At 42.2% G+C, this 21,196-nt stretch overlaps 1 protein-coding gene across 10 annotated transcripts in view; it reads left to right on the top strand.

Moving 5' to 3' along the window:
* LOC112254826 (SLIT-ROBO Rho GTPase-activating protein 3) overlaps positions 1-21,196 on the top strand; it is a 65,089-nt gene that overhangs the window by 6,444 nt on the left and 37,449 nt on the right. For 9 of the 10 annotated variants that reach the window (XR_006083788.1, XR_006083787.1, XR_006083790.1 and 6 more), the window contains exon 2: positions 10,016-10,211. Coding sequence is in view for 5 of the 10 variants with exons in the window: in XM_042324614.1 (XP_042180548.1) it covers positions 10,016-10,211 (196 nt within the window). In the remaining 5 variants the exon portion in view is untranslated. Of the gene's footprint in view, positions 1-10,015; positions 10,212-18,095; positions 19,624-21,196 lie in introns of those variants that run through there. The other variant, XM_042324616.1, reaches the window with a different exon arrangement.

The following is a 21,196-nucleotide window of genomic DNA, read 5'->3' as shown; positions in this document are numbered from 1 at the left end:
GGCCAGTTAACACCCTTCTGCTCATCAGTATTATTCATAATGAAAACATGCTATGACTTACACTGTCATGAGACATTATGGTTTAATTGGAATAATGTAGCCTGGTCTTATATCTGTTTGTATGACAATTGTCAACCATAGGAGTTGACAAGGGAGCACAAACAAACCTGGGATCAGGCTAGCAACAATGATTACCCCCCCCCCCCGCCCCGTTACCACCTATACTGCAGCCTGCCACCCACTCTGTGTGCTATGCTTTCACCCTCCCTCTCCCTTCTCTCTCCTTCTGCACTTCTGGTTTTATGTCTGCTGCTATAGTAACATCAACAATCAATGTGAAAATCAGCAACAGATTAAGGTGGAATTGAGAGAGAGGAGTAGGTAACTGAGCTGCACTTCCTAACCTCCTGCCAAATGTATGACCACATTAAAGATAAATATTTCCTCACAGACTCACAAATAATTTGAATTTGTGAATTCAGCCAAAGAGTGTGTAAAGACATACAGTACTATAGTTATTACTGGTCACCCAAGACAAGCATTCACTGCCATACTTTGTGCCAAATTATGTTGGAGTGTCAGTCTGTGTTAGGTGTCATGTGATCAGCCACGCTTGGATAACAGTGGAGAGCGAGACAAGCCCAGAGAGATTAGCACTGGCCCACAATGTAGGCTACCCCTCTGCCTGTTGACTTATTTGCAAATTCAAGCCTGTCTCAAAAGACCGTTTGAAATGTAGCCTACACGTTTTGTGCTTTTGTTGGAAGCAGTAACTCCCCATACGTATCTATAACTGGGCTAATAACTTGCTAACTAGCAAATAACTTGCTAACACATGGCAAGCCTAGTGGTTAGAACATTGGGCCAGTAACTGAACGGTTGCTAGATCGAATCCCTGAGCTGCCAAGGTAAAAATCTGTCATTCTGCCCCTGAACAAGGCAGTTAACCCACTGTTCCTAGGCTGTCATTGTAAATAAGAATTTGTTCTTAACTGACATGCCTAGTTAAATAAAAATAAAATGTGCACACTGTGCTCTTATCTGAACTGATCTGAAATGCGTATTAACTGAAAGACCGTTCATGGGCTACCCATGCCAATAGAATTCTACTCTGTTGCTCTCTGCCACTGCCTACAACAAAATCACAGACTCAATCTTGCAAAGTTAGATTTGTTTGTTGCATTGGGGCTGTTATAATGTTGATTCAATCACTGTCACAAAGCCTGGAGTGGTGGGTGTGGAGTCAAGCTCAGAGAGCAGAGGATAATGGGGAAACTCGACTTTATTACGGCCTCCAAAATGAACCCCCAAAAAAGCAGGCAAATAATCAAGAACTGCCTCAGTAGTGATGGATCCAAGATGTCCCCCACCGGTACCCAGCACCTCTCCTCTGGACCGTACCCCTCCCAGTCCACGGCCCCTCACTCGGCGTCTCGAGTCCAGAATAGAACGTACAGTGTACGCCGGGGACCCCTCGATGTCCAGAGGGGGAGGAGGGACCTCCGGCACCTCACCTTCCTGCAGGAGACCAGCCACCACCGGCCTGAGGAGAGACGAATGAAACGAGGGGTTAATACGATAGTAAGAAGGAAGCTCTAACCTTTAAATTGCCCCACACACTGCGGCCCCAGCTTCCGGCAGGGCAGGCGGAGGGGCAGGTTTCAGGTCGAGAGCCAGACCCAGTCCCTCGGTGCGAAAACGGGCGCCTCACTGCGGTGCCGGTCAAAGCCCCTCTTCTGCCGTCCACCAGCATGTTTTAGTGATTCCTGGACGGCTCTCCAGGTCTCCTTCGAGAGACACCCACTCCTCCACCGCAGGAGCTTCGGTCTGGCTCTGATGCCATGGGGCCAGGACCGGCTGGTAGCCCAACACGCACTGGAACGGTGACATGTTAGTAGAGGAGTGGCGGAGGGAATTCTGAGCCACCTCTGCCCATGGGATGTACCTCGCACATTCACCAGGCCGGTCCTGGCAATACAACCGCAGAAACCTACCCACATCCTGGTTCACTCTCTCCACCTGCCCAAAACCAGAGCTCAGTGAAGTTAAATATCTTATCTTCTTCTTCATCAATGAAATCATGGCAGTCCAGTGCACAATCGATCATGATCTGCCCAATTCTGTACTACCATGAAAAAAAATCTAAACTAAATAAATCCCTAACTGCTACCACACCCTCACCCCCAAAAACCCTCCCCAACCCATTAAACTTGATCTATATCATGCTGAAACACTCCACCCTGTTCAGCATGTCAACAACCATTTCAACAGTAACATATGATACTCCCAATATCTCTTTTGCCATCTCCACAATAACCTTCAACCTGGCATTTCTGCTTTCCACAACCCGAGTCATATTGATAACCTTACCAATAAAAACTATGAAGTCAACTTCATTCATTATCAAAGTGTCCTTTGACACCACACATTCATGAGCACAAGATTTCTGAACTGGCCTCGAAACCCTGTCAGACCATCAGAAGCACCATCCCCAACAGTAGGTCCACTTCTGTCCATGTAAGCTCCGTCAGTCCGCACTGTAGTTCTACCAATCGTTTTTACGGCCTCTGCATATGATACATCATGAATGGTGCTATACCTCTGAGCCTCTCTAGCCTCTCTCTGTACATGGCATCCACCAAATGCTGCACTGTTTTCTACCCCACAATTACAGCACTTAACCTTCACATTGCTTCCACATTCACCGTAATCATGTTCCCCTCCTCACTTGGCACATCTTTTCTTTCCTTTACACTGAGCAGCTATATGTCCCATTCTTTGGCATTTAATACACTGCAGTGCACATGGGACAAATTCTTGAACATTTAAACTAAGGAATCCTATCTGTACTTTTCCATGTACTTTTCCCAGCAAGACTTTCTCAAACCTCAGCATCACTGATAAGCGTTCACTTCTTTAACCCTCTTTTCTGCTGATCAACCTTTTGGCCTCGATTACTCTGCTTCCTTCACATTTTCTTCAATATCATCTATGGACTTAGATATTGGGATTCCAGGGATGACTTCCCTTCAATCTAGCATAAGCACCAGGGACATGGCTTTTAATTTTCTTCCAATTAAGCGTTTCCATTTTCAGAATATTCTTTTGCTGAGCCCGGCTACTACACAATATTAACAATCTACCATTTCCAATTAACCAAGCTAATTTCACTTCACCTACCTCTTATTCTACGGCATTAGTTAGTCGGATAAGTGAGGCCTTGTGGTATCATCAAACACTATCACCACTTTCCACTCCAACACATCATTACTCTTGCTTCCTACCTTGGCCCTCTTCATGCTTTCTTTACTAGACACTCCACTGCTTTCAATATCATGATCTCTCTTCTTCCTATGTCTTTTCACAACCAACCATTCAGACCCTTGACTCTCATCCTCCAGCTCCATATCATCAGAACTGACCCCCATATTGTTCTCATTCCAGCACAGCTGTTGCTTCACCAACTTTTTCTCCATTTCCTCCATTTTGTCCACGCTACTCGCCGCCATTTCCCGACACTGTGTTCGGGTTGTTAAAATGTGTCAACTTTGGCGCCAATCTCTTATGTGTCTCCGCAGCATGGCATTTCTTCTGTGTGGCAGTCCTGGAGGAAGTGGGCTGCCACGCACGTGCACAGTTTAGTGGGAACATTGCTCTGCAGCAGGGTTATTACTAGCCAAAGCTATTTTCACAATAAGCAGACCTCAGGTTTGTGTAGGAGTCTGGACAGGCAGCCGGGTTGGATGGCGACCAGACAGCGGTCAAGATGTTGCAACACACCAGCTGAGCCCCAGACAGACAGAACAGGACTAGCTACTACAGTAATTGTGGGAAGGAGAAAAGTGCATTACTGTATTACTGTATCTCTAAACAAATCTGCTACTCCCTATTTCAGGTTTTCCCAAACTTGGTGTTGGGGCCCCCGCTGAGTGCACATTTTGGTTTTTGCCCGAACTCTAAACAGCTGAATAAAATAATCAAAGCTTTATGATGATGATGAGGTGGGGGGGGAATGCAACACTGGACTGACTTAATAGGTGTCTGCAATTATAGTAATGGAAAGACCAATTCAGAGACACTGGTTACGGCCGTGGTGATAGAAATCACTTTCTATTTGGGGAAATACCTCCATATATGTGAGCACATTAGCTACAGGACAAAATATCTACACTGTATATATGTACTGTACCTGCTGCACAAGCATCCACATTGCACACAAAAATACATGTAATTATATACGTACGAATCCAACTGTGTGTGTGGTAAAACAACAGCTGTAAACATCCACCCTCTACTCAGTCCAGAGAACTGACTTGTCTTAAGCAACCAGAGGCTTTCTTTCTGTTTTTTTTCTTCATATTTAATTCTATTTTTAAACTTACCCTCAGGTTTCTGGGAGTAATTCATATTTGGGTTCAAATCCTTGTGAAACCCACCAGACCAGAGCTGTAGCCACTCAGCTTTTACTGACGAAAACAAACACTGTGGATCCGTTCCAAATGGCACCCTATAACCCACATAGTGCACTACTTTTGACCAGAGCCCTATGGGCCCTAGCATTTGACAGGCAGACAGGCTTTGTGCACTCATTAATGAAGTCTCACTGACTGTGCCATGGGCTTTGGAACATCTGAGACATTTTGGCAAAACACATCAGCTACCAATTAGAGATATTAGTCTGAACTCACCATTGAATAAAATAAACATTGCTCCAAACTACCGTGATGCCTGACTTGACTAAATCAGATCACATTTTCTTATTCTAAGGTAGAAACAACGAGCCCTACATTACATTACATACATACCTGTACGTACCTGTATTCCTGCAGGCTTGAAGTAAAGTCAGTGCTCCCATATTACAGGTATTTATTCACCTTTCCTACAATAATGCAGCTGTTAGGGCCTTATGATTGTATTTATTTATTAAACCTTTATTTAACTAAGTCAGGTAAGAACTCATTCTTATTTACAATGACGGCCTACCAAAAGGTAAAAGGCCTCCTGCGGGGACGTTGGCCTGGGATTAAAAATAAAAATAAATAAATACAATAAATGTAGTACAAAACACACATCACAACAATAGAGACACAACACTACATAATGAGAGACCTAAGACAACAACATAACAAGGCAGCAACACGTGACAACACGGCATGGTAGAAACTCAACATGACAACAACATGGTAGCAACACAACATGGTAGCAGCACAAAAACATGGTACAGACAGTATTGGGCTAAGTCAACAGAACTAAGGTCAAGAAGGTAGAGACAACAATACATCATGCAAAGCAGCCACAACTGTCAGTAATAGTGTCTATGATTGAGTTTTTGAATGAAGAGATTGAGATAAAACTGTGCAGTGTAAGTCGCTAGCTGCAGCGAACTGAAAAGAGGAGCGACCCAGGGATGTGTGTGCTTTGGGGACCTTTAACAGAATGTGACTGGCAGAACAGGTGTTGTATGTGGAGAATGAGGGCTGCAGTAGATATCTCAGATAGGGGGGAGTGAGGCCTAAGAGGGTTTTATAAATAAGCATCAACCAGTGGGTCTTGCAGAATAGTATTGTAGAATAGTATTTTGCTATGTTATACATTTACAATTGACATTTTAGTAACATTTAGCAGACACTCTTATCTAGAGCTACTTACAGTTAGTGCATCTAGTGTGGTTCATGTGTGTTTCACAGTTCTCACCTGTGCATTGATTCTGAAAGTGTTTTTAGGGCTGTACTTCAACTCTGTAGAGGCCTGCAGCATCCAGAGAATAGTGCCTATCAAGTGTACCCTCCTTCCATAGCCTTTACTGTTCTATACATAACTAGAGCTAGGGCTCTAGGAAGGGAAACATCATGAGGCTATTATCTTTATCACACTGATCAAATTATAATATCAACCAGTCATTTGATCTTCACATGGAGTACATCCCAAATGGCACCCTATGGTCCATAGTGCACTACTTTTGACCAGAGCCCTATGTAGGGAATATGATGCCATTTGGGATATATACATAGATTACATGATTGGATTTTCCACTAATTTATCATAAATTGCCCCCAAAACAGATCAAATAGTTGATAGGTAGGGAAAGTATTACGGCTACACAATAAGAAAAAAGCATGCTGTTTGATACTCTATTTTTACACAGTAGGGTTGCGAGGCTGCCTGACACTTTATTACTGCTCCTTTCAGCAGCAGATACAGGCTATTAATTGTCTATTGAGAGACTCTGGCTGTTGTCCAAATGGCAACATTTTCCCTATGTAATGCTGTACCTTTGAGTCGAGCCCTGGTCAAACAGAAAAGGGTGCCATTTGAGACACAGCCACAGAAAGTTGCCCTTGTCCCAACCCATGACTGTATATATGAATGGAAAAAGCCATCAATCATGTGACACCATTCATTCCTATGTGAAGACTTAATTGCGCATTGAAGCCAAATTAAGTAGATTAAGATGGCGTCTAATGGACACATAACATGCACAGTTTGAACTACTCTAGGAAGTGTCTCATTGAGTACCTCAAGTTGAAGGCTGACCGGGGTACTGCAGGCTGCCTTTAGCAACTAAATTAACCTTACAACTCCTTCAGTTCAAGGACATTCATCTGGTGTATTAGAACCAATTATTGGTACAATGATTGTCTTCTTTTTTTATATACACAAAGAGGTTTCCATTCACTATAATGGGGGATCCTGTTTTCTGTTAACAATGCCTGAAGTACCGCGGTCGGCCTTAAACTTCAGTGGCTTCAATGAGAGGGGGCAGTCATTCCCCCTGGTCCTAGCACAATATGCTAATAAATAGAAGGGCTGCTGGGTGGGAACAGAACACAGAACATACTGGAACACAGAAGAGGAACTCTGGCCAGGCCAGTGGAGATGCCTCCAGGGTCCTGTATCCAGGCAACTAGGCAGCCATGGAGACCATGTGGATACATTTCCAACAAGGTGGCTGAGAGAGTGAGGGCACACACTAATGCTCACACACAGACACACACACACACACACACACACACACACACACACACACACACACACACACACACACACTTTATTCATCAATACAAAAAACGCCATTGAGAAGTAAACAATAGTGCCTTTCATATGCAGGGGGGCAGAAGAATCTGGTTCATTGATATATTTCTACAGACATCCTGTCTGTTTGCTGAGTAGTACATGATGAGAAAAAGGCTGCCATGCTGGAGACTTGGAGTGGCTCAGTCATGATCTCGATATTTTTGGACAGCTTCTGTTAAGGGAATGAAGAGAAAAGCTCACCACCACATTATGGGAATACTGCATTGGACCATTTGTTCATCTTCAGAATCTAAAATGTAGAATACAGATTTTCTTGTTTTTGTTTTGTTTTACAGTATTAGTTGGATGATGTGTGAACATGATTTTACAGAGCTGCGTGTGTGTAGAGAGTGTGTATGCATGTGCGTCTTTGTATATCTGTCTGTGTCCACATGCATATGTGTGTGCGTCTTTGTGTGTCTGTTTGAGTGTGTGTTTGACTGCTCATAGCTGCAGTAGCAGCCTACATGTGAGATGCATGTCTGCTGATTTAGGCAGATAGGATGGAGAATGGAATGTAGGTCAGGCCTCTGAGATCTACACATTGTGCTGCGAGGGACCACAAAAAAAGAGTTTGTCATTGTCATGGATCCCTCTGGAACTTTCATTGAGCACACCTGGTCCCTGTTCCCACTGATTGTATTTGTATATCTGTTCCCTTTGTTCACCATGGTGCTGTTGATTATTGTTACAATGTCCATTGGTGCGTGTGAGTACCTGTGCTGTGTGTTTTGGTTTGCGTGCCCTTGTGGATTGCGCAGATGATTACGGGTCTCGTCCCGTGTGTTAATCATTGTGTGCGTGTGTATTTATTCAAGGTACTCCTCGCTCTTTTGTTTGGGTTTCAACCCTGTGTTTTTGTTACGTGTTTGTTTGGTCTTCATTCCCGTGCCTTTACACGGCACGCCATAATTTGGGGTATAATAAAAAAACGTATTACGCATTCCTGCGCCTGTCTCCCGAATCTCTTCATACCAACGTGACAGTCATCCTAAAAAAGTACACATTCTTTGAATTAAAATATGCGTTCTGCGATTTCTATTTATGAGGTTTGGAAACTCACTGCTCCAATTAATAGCCTAACAAAAAATGCAAAGAGTTTTTACCTAAAATTACATAGAATGTAAAAACTCTTGCAGTCTGACATCACAATTTTTTGGGCAGGCTGTCTTGGGCAGGCTGTCTTAAGTGTTTTTTTGGGCAACCTATGTCCAAACTGTAAAATAATGTTTTCTTAAAATTAAATTAAATATTTAAAAATAAGGGGTTTTGGTAAAATGTTTTTAGTGTAAATCTAAATGACTAAAACCAGATATGAAGTATTTAGAAAAGTTAATGGACCTATATATTTCTCAATAATATCATATTTGAGAACTGATAATCACCAAAATAATAGCTTGACTCTCAGGGAGAATGTAAAATCCCCAAAATGATGCATTCAGAAATATTTTTGTCATGGCATGGGGCCCCAATTGATTTTGTTATAATGTTTGAGTCACTCAGATATCATAAGCCATGGCAAGATGTGTATAATTGCAGGAAATGTGCTTTAAAACCACACATTGTTCTCTGAGCCACATGGCAAAATGTTTAGAATATATAGACCCAATAACATAAAAACCCTTACAGTTTCACATCAATATTAAAAATAATCATATATTTAAGCAGCATATATAGATCAAACTCCTTCAATACACTACTAATACAATATGTTTGAAGAAGTTACCAAAAGGAATATTAATACATGGTTGTATAGTAACCATGGTTATGTAGTTACTGAACGCCTGTATCTCCAAAGCTCTGGTGTCAACATAGCCACACCTGTGCCACAGTGACTTACAGTGGCTTGAGTCCTATTAGGTGTGTGATCTATCTGGGCTGACACAGTGTGAGGTGATGCTGATATAGTCTGCTCTCTTGCTTTCTCTCTCTGCTGGCTGCAGGCTCTGGCCTGAGCTGGCCAGCAACTTGGCTACAGTATTCTACAGCAATCATGGCGAGCCCAGCACAAAACAGCATAGGCCGTGACACCCCAACCGGGAGCATAGAACAATCGCCATTCGCGGAGGACCACAAGATCAAACCCACAGACACACACATTCCCTGTCTAGGTCTAAAAAGGGCGTAAAATGGCCATTTTCATAATTTTGTTATAGTTTGTGATACAAATGTAAAAAGCATGTCAAACATCCTTCCTACCAATGACGTTTCTATGTGAGAATTACCTGAACAATCTGAGATCCCAAAAATAATTTGGGGCTACGCTGGCATGGAATCGCCCATATTTGATATTACCATTCAAAAGTATGGATTTGACTTTTAAATTCTAAGGTATTATCTTAGTTGTACTGGGAAACTTTATGTAAAGTGACATTTTAAGTCATTATGTGAATGTGTAAATAAAATACCATAGACATTAGGTAAGGGGTCAATTGTAACATGCGTTACAACTGACCCACAATTACTAATTTGAGTCTAATCTGAGTCTTGAGAAAGTACAGCAATAATTATTGTCATCAACTATACCAATCACAAGACCTCTTCTTACTGATTTAAAAGGATATATGATTAGATATAGTAAATGGGGAATGTTCTTCAGGTCAATAAAAAAAAAGAGGTGGCAAGAATATTCACTTTAGGCCTCGAAAAACTAAAACAACAAATAATTGATGGGTACTCCTACACTAAAACTTCTCAGATATGTAGAAACACTAACCAAGCATTAGCAAATTGAATAAAAGCTTTCTATGTGGTTTCTAATTTGAGTTATTTAGCTATTACTACTGACCCTGTGTTACTTTTAGCCCTCGTCTCCCCTACCATTATTTTTGTGAAATGTATCATTTACCTCCTGCATGCCTGCCCGTACGACCGCAAGACACTTTTACCTTTTCACACTGCCCCTCTTTGTATCTGTCCTTTCCTCCTTTCTAATTGGCAGAGATCCGTAACCAATTGGTGGAGCAGTTCCGTTGTCTTGAACAGCAGTCGGAATCCCGGCTACAGCTGCTGCAGGACCTGCAGGACTTCTTCCGCCGCAAGGCCGAGCTGCAACTGGAGTACTCTAGAGGCCTGGACAAACTGGCTGAGCGCTTCTCCGCCAAGATACGCTCCTCCAGGGAACACCAGCACTTTAAGTGGGTACTGTCGAGTGTGTGTATGTGTGTAGGCTTCTCTCTGTCTGGTAACCCTGTAATTGTGTTATTGATGTATGTTAGGACTGTATGATGAACAGCAATTATATATTTTATATTGATAGAAAGGGAGGTGTGTGTACTGTCTGTCTGGTAATCCTATCTTCTTGTATTAGTCTAAAGAGGGAGAGAGAGAGAGAGGGAGAGAGTGAGAGGGAGAGAGAGAGAGAGAGAGAGAGAGAGAGAGAGAGAGAGAGAGAGAACAGGATAGCCAAGAAAGCTTGTGGCTTCAGACCACTAGGAACTATTGTGCCTTTCCCATCTAGGTCAAACTCATTATCTTCTCCTTCTCTTTTTATGTCTTGATGTCATCCCCTGCTTATTTACACACATTCCCTACTATAAAACACAGTGTCATATGGGCAATTCTAATTACAAATTGTGCAGTTGGTGCAGTCATTACCACATTTTGTATCTGCACTGTACTTAAAGCAAAGTTTTTTTTGCAAAATGTTCTCTGTACCTTGTGCTTAGAGTTGTATGGTTTGTTAGACTTTGAAAACAATGGATTTTGTTTGGCATACATTTTAAAGTGAAAAATCAGAGTCTCAGTGTAATTCCATTACAATGAAAAACAATGGAAAAATACTGGCAAAAGTGCATATAAAATTTTTATTGTCACGGTAAAAAAACAATAAGCAGTAATCCAATTCAGAAAAAATAGAAAAACACACGAGAAATAGAAATAAGGAGAGCACGAGAATGTAGGTAAGCTACAGTTGAAGTCGGAAGTTGACATACACTTAGGTTGGTGTCATTAAAACTTGTTTTTCAACCACTCCACAAATTTCTTGTTAACAAACTATAGTTTTGGCAAGTCTGTTAGGATATCTACTTTGTGCATGACACAACTCATTTTTCCATTTGTTTACAGCCAGATTATTTCACTTATAATTCTCTCTATCAAAATTCCAGTGGGTCAGAAGTTTACATACACTAAGTTGACTGTGCCTTTAAACAGCTTGGAAAATTCCAGAAAATGATGTCATGGCTTTAGAAGCTTCTGAGAGGCTAATTGACATCATTTGAGTCAATTGGAGGTGTACCTGTGGGTGTATTTCAAGGCCTACCTTCAAACTCAGTGCCTCTTTGCTTGACATCATGGGAAAATCAAAATAAATCAGCCAAGACCTCAGAATAAAAATTGTAGACCTCCACAAGTCTGGTTCATCCTTGGGAACAATTACCAAACGCCTGAAGGTACCACGTTCATCTGTACAAACAACAGTACGCAAGTATTAACACCCTGGGACCACATAGCCGTCATACCGCTCAGGAAGGAGATGCGTTCTCTCTTCTAGAGATGAACGTACTTTGGTGCGAAAAGGGCAAATCAATCCCAGAACAACAGCAAAGGACCTTGTGAAGATGCTGGAGGAAACAGGTGCAAAAGTATCTATATCCATAGTAAAACATGTCCAATATCGACATAACCTGAAAGGCCACTCGGCAAGGAAGATGCCACTGCTCCAAAACTGACATAAAAAAGACAGACTACAGTTTGCAACTGCACATAGGAACAAAATCATACTTTTTGGAGAAATGTCCTCTAGTCTGATGAAATAAGAATAGAACTGTTTGGCCATAATGACTATCGTTATGTTTGCAGGAAATAGGGGGTGGCTTGCAAGCCGAAGAACACCATCCCAACCGTGAAGCACGGGGGTGGCAGCATCATGCTGAGGTGGTGCTTTGCTGCAGGAGGGACTGGTGCACTTCACAAATGGCATCCTGAGGCAGGAAAATAATGTAGATATATTGAAGCATTATCTCAAGTAGAGGTCGACCGATTAATCGGAATGGCCGATTAATTAGGGCCGATTTCAAGTTTTCATAACAATCGGTAATTATGGACGCCGATTTTCTTTAATTTAATCTTTATTAAACTAGGCAAGTCAGTTAAGAGCACATTCTTATTTTCAATGACGGCCTAGGAACGGTGGGTTAACTGCCTTGTTCAGGGGCAGAACGACAGATTTTTACCTTGTCAGCTCAGGGATTCAATGTTGCAACCTTACGGTTAACTAGTCCAACGCTCTAACCACCTGCCTCGCGAGGAGCCCGCCTGTTACGCGAATGCAGTAAGAAGCCAAGGTAAGTTGCTAGGTAGCATTAAACTTAATCAATCATAATCACTAGTTATAACTACACATGGTTGATGATATTACTAGTTTATCTCGCGTGTCCTGCGTGGCATATAATCGATGCAGTGCGCATTCGCGAAAAAGGACTGTCCTTGCTCCAACGTGTACCTAACCATAAACACCAATGCCAAATCACCAAACACCAACCCCAAATCAATACACATAAGTATATATTGTTAAACCTGCGTATTTAGCTAAAATAAATCCAGGTTAGCAGGCAATATTAACCAGGTGAAATTGTGTCACTTCTCTTGTGCTCATTGCACGCAGAGTCAGGGTATATGCAACAGTTTGGGCCGCCTGGCTGGTAATTATGACATAACATTGAAGGTTGTGCAATGTAACAGGAATATTTAGACTGATGGATGCCACCCGTTAGATAAAATACGTAACGGTTCCGTATTTCACTGAAAGAATAAACGTCTTGTTTTCGAGATTATAGTTTCCGGATTCGACCATATTAATGACCTAAGGCTCGCATTTCTGTGTGTTATTATGTTATAATTAAGTCTATGATTTGATAGAGCAGTCTGACTGAGCGATGGTAGGCACCTGTAGGCTCATAGCATTCATTCAAACAGCACTTTCGTGCGTTTTACCAGCAGTTCTGCTGTTTATGACTTCAAGCCTATCAACTCCCGAGATTAGGCTGGTGTAACGATGTGATGTGAAATGGCTAGCCAGTTAAGCCTAGGGCTGAATACTGCCCCCTTTGGAGGAAGTGCGTGCCCATAGTAAACTGAAAATATTTTTCCCCAAAATTGCTAATATATGCATATAATAATTATTATTGAATAGAAAACACTCTAAAGTTTCTAAAACCGTTTAAATTATGTCTGTATGTAAAGCAGAACTCCCAGGGCAACCTTTCTTCCAAACACCCTCTTGGCAACAGAAAAGTTGGGACAATTTTGACGTCATCGCCCCCACCCTTCCCAACCAGGAAGAGTTTCTATGTGTTCAGCGCGATGTCTGCTTTCAAATGGTGCGTTCTTTGTGAGAATCTCGCGCGCCCTCGTCCTTTGGCCGGCTAAAACATTCAGGTCACGCGAAAATACATGCACTCTATTGCGCGCCTCGGTCTCTTTTTCCATGAAACACCAATTGACGTTGGTTTGTCTGTTTGCGCTGATCTTTGTTTTACATGATTAAAACATCCTAAAGCTCGATTCTGCACTTAGTTTGACCAGTTTAGTCGACATATAATATGTAATTTTGAAGTTTTGATGCGCAAGAGTGCGGGACCAGAAGTCATTTTGGGTGCATTTCAGCTGAAGCTGTTGGCATATGCTAATACAGAGACACACAACTTGAAACCAAACGATGTATTGGGTAAGTATAACTCCTTCCACGTCTTCTCATCGAAGAACATCAAAGGTAAGGGAATATTTATGTGGTTAATTTTGGGTTTCTGTGGACTCCAAACGTAGAGGAGACATACTGCTAATATCTGAGCGCCGCCTCATATTATAGCCTAGTGAACAAATTCTGTAACGTTAAAAATAAATGTAACACAGCGGTTGCATTAAGAAGAAGTGTATCTTTGTAACTATATGTAGAACATGTATATTTAGTCATGTGTATTGCTTGTTATCTGACGTTATCTGTCGGAGCTATCATCATTTCTCTGGACATTTGAGTAGCATTTTGTGAACATGCCGTCATTGTAAACAGAGATTTATGGATATAAATAGCATATTATTGAAAAAAAAAATGTACTGTGTAACATGTCCTATTACTGTCATCTGATGAAGATTTTCAAAAGGTTAGTGAATGATTTATTTTTTAATCCTGCTTTTATAATTTTATATTTTCTGGGACAAAATGGCCGCCTCTTGTCTTTTGTTTCGGTGGTGGTCTAATATAAATGTGTGGTGTGTTTTCGCCGTAAAACATTTTAGAAATCTGACTTGCTGGGTAGATGAACAAGGTGTTTATCTTTCATTTGAGCTATTGGACTTGTATAGGTGTGGAGGTTAAATATTTCTAAGAATATTTTTTCGCATTTTGCGTTATGGTAATGAGCTGAGCCTGTAGTCACGATCCCGGATCCGGGATGTGTAGATCAAGAGGCTAGTTAGCGGGGTGCGCGCTAATAGTGTTTCAAACGTCACTCGCTCTGAGACTTGGAGTAGTTGTTCCCCTTGCTCTGCATGGGTAAAACAGCTTCGAGGGTGGCTGTTGTCGTTGTGTTCCTTGTTCAAGCCCATGTAGGAGCAAGGAGAGGTATGGAAGCTATACTAAAGTGCTTATAAGAACATCCAATAGTCAAAGGTATATGAAATACAAATGGTATAGAGAGAAATAGTCCTATAATTCCTATAATAACTACAACCTAAAACTTCTTACCTGGGAATATTGAAGACTCATGTTAAAAGGAACCACCAGCGTTCATATGTTCTTATGTTCTGAGTAAGGAACTTAAACGTTAGCTTTCTTACATGGCACATATTGCACTTTTACTTTCTTCTCCAACACTTTGTTTTTGCATTATTTAAACCAAATTGAACATGTTTCATTATTTATTTGAGGCTAAATTGATTTTGATGTATTATATTAAGTTAAAATAAATGTTGTCATTCAATATTGTTGTAATTGTCATTATTACAATTACATAGTTTTAAAAAAATCGGCCGATTAATCGGTATCGGCTTTGTTTGTCCCCCAACAATCGGTATCGGTATCGGCGTTGAAAAATCATAATAGCTCGACCTCTAATCTCAAGACATCAGTCAGGACATTAAAGCTTGGTCTCAAATGGGTCTTCCAAATGGACAATGACCCCAACCATTCTTCCAAAGTTGTGGCAAAATGGCTTAAGAACAACAAAGTCAAGTTATTGGAGAGGCCATCACAATGCCCTGACCTCAATCCCATAGAAAATGTGTGGGCAGAACTGAAAAAGCGTGTGCGAGCAAGGAGGCCTACAAACCTGACTAGGTTACACCAGCTCTGTCATGAGGAATGGGCCAAAATTCACCCAAATGATTGAAGGAAGCTTGTGTAAACATCTCACCCACTGGGAATGTGATGAACTAAATACAATCTGAAGTAAATCATTCTCTCTATTATTCTGACATTTCACATTCTTAAAATAAAGTGGTGATCCTAACTGATCTAAGACAGGGGATGTTTACTAGGAATAAATGTCAGGAATTGTGAAAAACTGATTTAAATGTACAGTGGGGTAAAAAGGTATTTAGTCAGACACCAATTGTGCAAGTTCTCCCACTTAAAAAGATGAGAGAGGCCTGTAATTTTCATCATAGGTACACTTCAACTATGACCGACAAAATGAGAAAAAACAATCCAGAAAATCACATTGTAGGATTTTTTATGAATTTATTTGCAAATTGTGGTGGAAAATAAGTATTTGGTCAATAACAAAAGTTTATTTCAATACTTTGTTATATACCCTTTGTTGACAATGACAGAGGTCAAACGTTTTCTGTAAGTCTTCACAAGGTTTTCACACACTGTTGCTGGTATTTTGGCCCAGAATCTCAACATTACAGCGGTAAAAGCGAAGTGGGGTACAGCATAGGGGAAAGATGTCGGTATCCACCAGCCACTGTGACCAAAAAGGGCATTTGGCCGTGCGTGGCCACACAGTCGTGGGTAACCTGGAGTATAGGACAGGACTAAGCACACACCCCTGTGGGGGCCCCATGTTGAGGGTCAGCGTGGCAGAGTTCCCAGTTGCAGAGGAAGGTGTTTAGTCCCAGGGTCCTTAGCTTGATGATGAGTTTGGAGGGGACTTTGATGTTGAACGCTGAGCTGAAGTCAATGACTAGCATTCTCACAGATGTACAGTATTCCTCTTATCTAGGTGGGTGAGGGCACTGTGGAGTGCAGTTGAGATTGTGTCATCTATGGGTCTGTTGCAGCGATGATGGGGTTGATGTCTGCCATAACCAGCCTTTCAAAGCACTTCATGATTACAGATGTGAGTGCTACAGGACGGTAGTCATTGTGGCAGGTAGCCTTAGGAGAGTTTGAAAACGACCGTGAATATGCATGCCAGCTGTTCTGCTCATGCTGTTAGCACACACCTTGGAATACCACACGGCCTTACAAGTGTTGACCGGATTAAAAACCTTTCTCACGTCGGCCTCGGAGAGCAAGAACACCCAATCCGCTGGTCAGCGAGGCATCATTGGGCAGATCACAGTTGGGTCTTCCTTTTGTATTCCATAATGGACTGCCACATGCGATGGGCGGCGGAGCCTGTGTAATAGGATTCCACCCTGTTCCATTATTGTCTTTTTGCTTGTTTGATGGCTCTGCGGAGGCCATAGTGGAACTTCTTGTACTTGGGTGTGTCCTCAGCCATAACCTCAATGTTGGCTGCAATAGCCCTGTGTGCTGTAGCTCTGTCCTTTAGCTTATCGCTAACCTCTGTGTTAGTCCAGGGCTTATGATTGATTCACTGTGGGGACAACATCGGCGATACATTTCCTAATGAAGCCGGTGGCGGAGGTGGTCAGCTCGTCAATGCTATCCGCAGAGTCCGGGAACATATTCCAGTCAGCACTAGCAAAGCAGTCTTCTAGCGTAGCCTCTGATTCGGAGGACCATTTCTCAATGGAGAGCGTCATGGGTGCTTCCTGTTTGAGCTTTTGCTTGTAGGAAGCAGGAGTATATAGTCATGAACTGATTTGCCGAAGGGGGAACGAGAGAGGGCCTTGTGTGCTTGCTTGTGGGTTGACTAACAATAGTCTAGGACAAAAGTCTAGGAGACATGTTGATGGAAGTTGGGTATAACACGTGTTAAGGATGTGGAATTAAAATCACTGGCCATAAGGAAAGTAGCCTCCGGGTGCATGGTTTCCTGCTTGTTTATAGCCTCGTACAGTTTGTTAAGTGCCAGCTGGTTGTTTTTCTTGACCTGAAGTGGAATATATACAGCAGTCACGATAACAGGTGAAAACTCTCTTGGGAGGTAGAAGTGTCGGCATTTGACCATCAGGTCAAATGCTGGATGCAGTTTATCACCGTGCCATCCGTTTTGTCACTAAAGCACCTTATACCACCCACCACTGCGACTTGTATGCTCTAGTTGGCTGGCCCTCGCTACATATTCGTCGCCAGACCCACTGGCTCCAGGTCATCTACAAGTCCATGCTAGGTAAAGCTCCGCCTTATCTCAGTTCACTGGTCACGATGGCAACACCCATCCGTAGCACGCACTCCAGCAGGTGTATCTCACTGATCATCCCTAAAGCCAACACCTCATTCGGCCGCCTTTCGTTCCAGTTCTCTGCTGCCTGTGACTGGAACGAATTGCAAAAATCGCTTAAGTTGGAGACTTTTATCTCCCTCACCAACTTCAAACATCTGCTATCTGAGCAGCTAACCGATCGCTGCAGCTGTACATAGTCTATCGGTAAATAGCCCACCCATTTTTACCTACCTCATCCCCATACTGTTTTTATTTATTTACTTTTCTGCTCTTTTGCACACCAATATCTCTACCTGTACATGACCATCTGATCATTTATCAATCCAGTGTTAATCTGCAAAATTGTAATTATTTGCCTACCTCCTCATCTCTTTTGCACACAATGTATATAGACTCCCCTTTTTTTCTACAGTGTTATTGACTTGTTAATTGTTTACTCCATGTGTAACTCTGTGTTGTCTGTTCACACTGCTATGCTTTATCTTGGCCAGGTCGCAGTTGCAAATGAGAACTTGTTCTCAACTAGCCTACCTGGTTAAATAAAGGTGAAAAAAAAAAAGGTATTCCAAGATGGGTGAACAATTTGTCGAAACTTCCACTTTGCTAGAGTCAGCACACCATTTACTGTTGATGAAGAGGCGTATCCCTCCCCCTCACGATTTCCCTGAATCTGATGTCCGGGCTGCTCGTTGAATGGAGAATCCATTCTGTTGGATAGCCATGGGGGTATCTTGTCTGAAAGCCATGTTTCAGAAAAGCAGACCATATTGCAGTTACCAGAGTCGTGTTGACTAAAAATCAATCCATATTATTATCAAGAGACTGTACATTGGCCAATAGAATGTAGAGAAGAGGTGGCCAATTTTCCCTTTGCCTGAATCTCACCAGGGCTCCCCTCTCCTCTTGGATAGCCTGAAAATAGCATTGGAATTACAGATGGGTCGAAAAATGAAGCTGCAATTGAGGTGATCTGCCGTATCTGCCGATCTTATGTTCAAAAGTTCTTGTCGAACATAAGAAATCATAGCTGAGACATTTTTGTGCAAAAAAAAGTAAATATAAACATCAAAATAATCACAAAATAGCAAAGTTCGGTTTGAGCTCGCAAGACGGCAGCCATTCAGTAACATGCTGACCAGACCGGACACGAGCGTTGCAAAATAAATTTAGAAAGCCATGTTATTCAATTATTGCACCCACCCTGCGCGCCAACAAGCGTATGCGATGCCAAGGACTAAAATAGAACTCCGTTCTATTTCTGACGCAGATCGCGCTGCAAGTCCCGCCTCTCCCATTGGTTTATAGACGCAGGTACCCATGTGCCAAATGTATGCACGATGGCGCACGATGGCGCACGATGGCGCACGATGGCGCACGATGGCGCACGATGGCGCACGATGGCGCACTCGGGCAGCCGGTTTGGGTTCTGTGTAAGGCACCACCTTCTTTGCTGCTTCACTGAGCTAACAAAGCCTGTAGTGCCTTTCACATGAAGCTCTACCAAGCTCTCCTTTACGTTGACATACTCCTCAGACTAAGCTGTCCTTCGCAATGGCAGCATCTCAAATGGCACCCTATGATATTGACATACTGTACTTCTCAAGACTAAGATGTAATTTATATTGACATACCCCTCAAGACTAATTTTAAAAAGTAGATCTTCCAACGGGTCATACCGTATTCACTCACATATTGTCGATTATTACAGTTAAATCGTTATATACAGTATAGTGTGTAGTGCAGTGCTATTAGCAAGGAATACTCAATCAGTAGTATCATTTCAATGAGTATAGTCACAGTATAACCTAACGTAGCAGGTGTAAAATAAGTTGTATTTCTTTCTTTCTGGTCCTGACGAGAGAAAAAAGAACTCTTCTGCACTGTTGAACCAATCCAATAAATGTGGAGGAGGAGTTAAGATGGACTGTCGCTTTATTAACATCCAAAAGCGGAAACCTCGTCACGGACTCCCTTTCCAATTCCCTTGAAAACTGGATGCATTGACCCCGCAGAGGGTGGCCACAGTACAGTAAGTGCAGACGTTAAGGCTGAACTTGGCCAAGCCATCCTTACACACACTTGCACTTGCACTTGACCTGACTATGTATCCCCATCCTCTTCCTCTCTCTCTCTCTCTCTCTCTCTCTCTCTCTCTCTCTCTCTCAGTTTCTCCCTCCTCACACATTAAATGGTCATCATTATTTTTTCTGACTTTCACAGACAGATTGAGAACTCACTGAGTGCTGCACTCACTTGGCTGTTTGAATCGCCACATTTAATAATTCCATCCATGCCTCGCTCCTTCCCTCCAGCCTCCATCACTGACAATTGTAATTGTATTTTTAGAGGGACAATCTCAAATTGTCCCTGCAATTTATGGACTTCATGTCTTCAAGTTTACTCTAAATAAACTTGAAGACATATGAAGTCCATAAATTCAACTAAGATCTTTCATCTTCGTATAATGTTGGTTGGAAATAGTCAGCGTCTAAATAAGCTGTTTTCTCTGTCTTCCTGGTAATGTTGAATTATACAATATGCTTCTAATCTAATGATGTGATACAGAATGATTGCCAATCGTCTATCTATGTTTCATAAGAAGCCTTGTAGTGGCTCATTCCCCCTGCTAGGAAACAGGGACTGTGTCCCAAATGACACCCTGTTCTTTATTTAGTGAACTAATTTTGACCAGGATCTATAGTGATCTGGTCAAAAGTAGTGCACTATATAGGGAATAGGGTGCCAGTTAGGATTGTCAGGCAGTAAGTCACCTCTACCGACTAATGAACAGATGTGCACTGCATCTCCAGTTCCAGTGCAGTGTTGTGCCAGTGCTGCAGTGCAGTAAAGATCACTGCAGTGGTGCTCCTCTCCTAGTACTAGTGATCTGTTATCTGCAATGGACAGCTCTATAACAACTTCTTCGACTCTATAATTCTGCCAAGATAGTTTACTTTTGATTCAGAGCAAAGCTACTTGCTGAGTTGGGCCCCAATTGAGTTCCTGGCAGCAGGTTGTATGTCTAGGATCAATCATTCACATCCTCCACCAAAGATTGGGAAGATATGGGGAAGTTTTAATCAAAGGATCCTGGACATAAAGAGTCAGAGCCCCAGACTGTGGAGTGGGCTACCTGGAGCATCACATTAAAGCTAGTCTTTTTTACCTCTCTAAACCAGGAACTTATTTCCTTATTCTTTTATTCTCTGTTTTGACATCTTTTCCCTTGTCTGGTTGGAGAGAGAGGCACTGGAGTCAGGAACCCTTGTTGTGCAGACTCATCCCAAGTCACTTGTTCATTACTCAACCTGTGGTTATTGATGTCTTAGTAGATTTTTATAATTTATTTTACCTTTATTTTACTAGGCAAGTCAGTTAAGAAGAAATTCTTATTTTCAATGACGGCCTAGGAACAGTGGGTTAACTGCCTGTTCAGGGGTAGAATGACAGATTTGTACCTTGTCTGCTCGGGGATTTGAACTTGCAACCTTCCGGTTACTAGTCCAACGCTCTAACCACTAGGCTACCCTGCCGCCCTCTAAGACAATAGGTTCCTTACCAAGTAGGCTTTTGATTGTGAAGTTATAGGACAAGAGATGCAT

The sequence above is a fragment of the Oncorhynchus tshawytscha genome, linkage group LG07 (genome assembly GCF_018296145.1).
Source record: "Oncorhynchus tshawytscha isolate Ot180627B linkage group LG07, Otsh_v2.0, whole genome shotgun sequence".
NCBI classification, from domain to species: domain Eukaryota; kingdom Metazoa; phylum Chordata; class Actinopteri; order Salmoniformes; family Salmonidae; genus Oncorhynchus; species Oncorhynchus tshawytscha.
The sequence above is the reverse complement of the archived record's forward strand: the minus strand, read 5'-3'. Positions and strand labels throughout refer to the sequence as shown.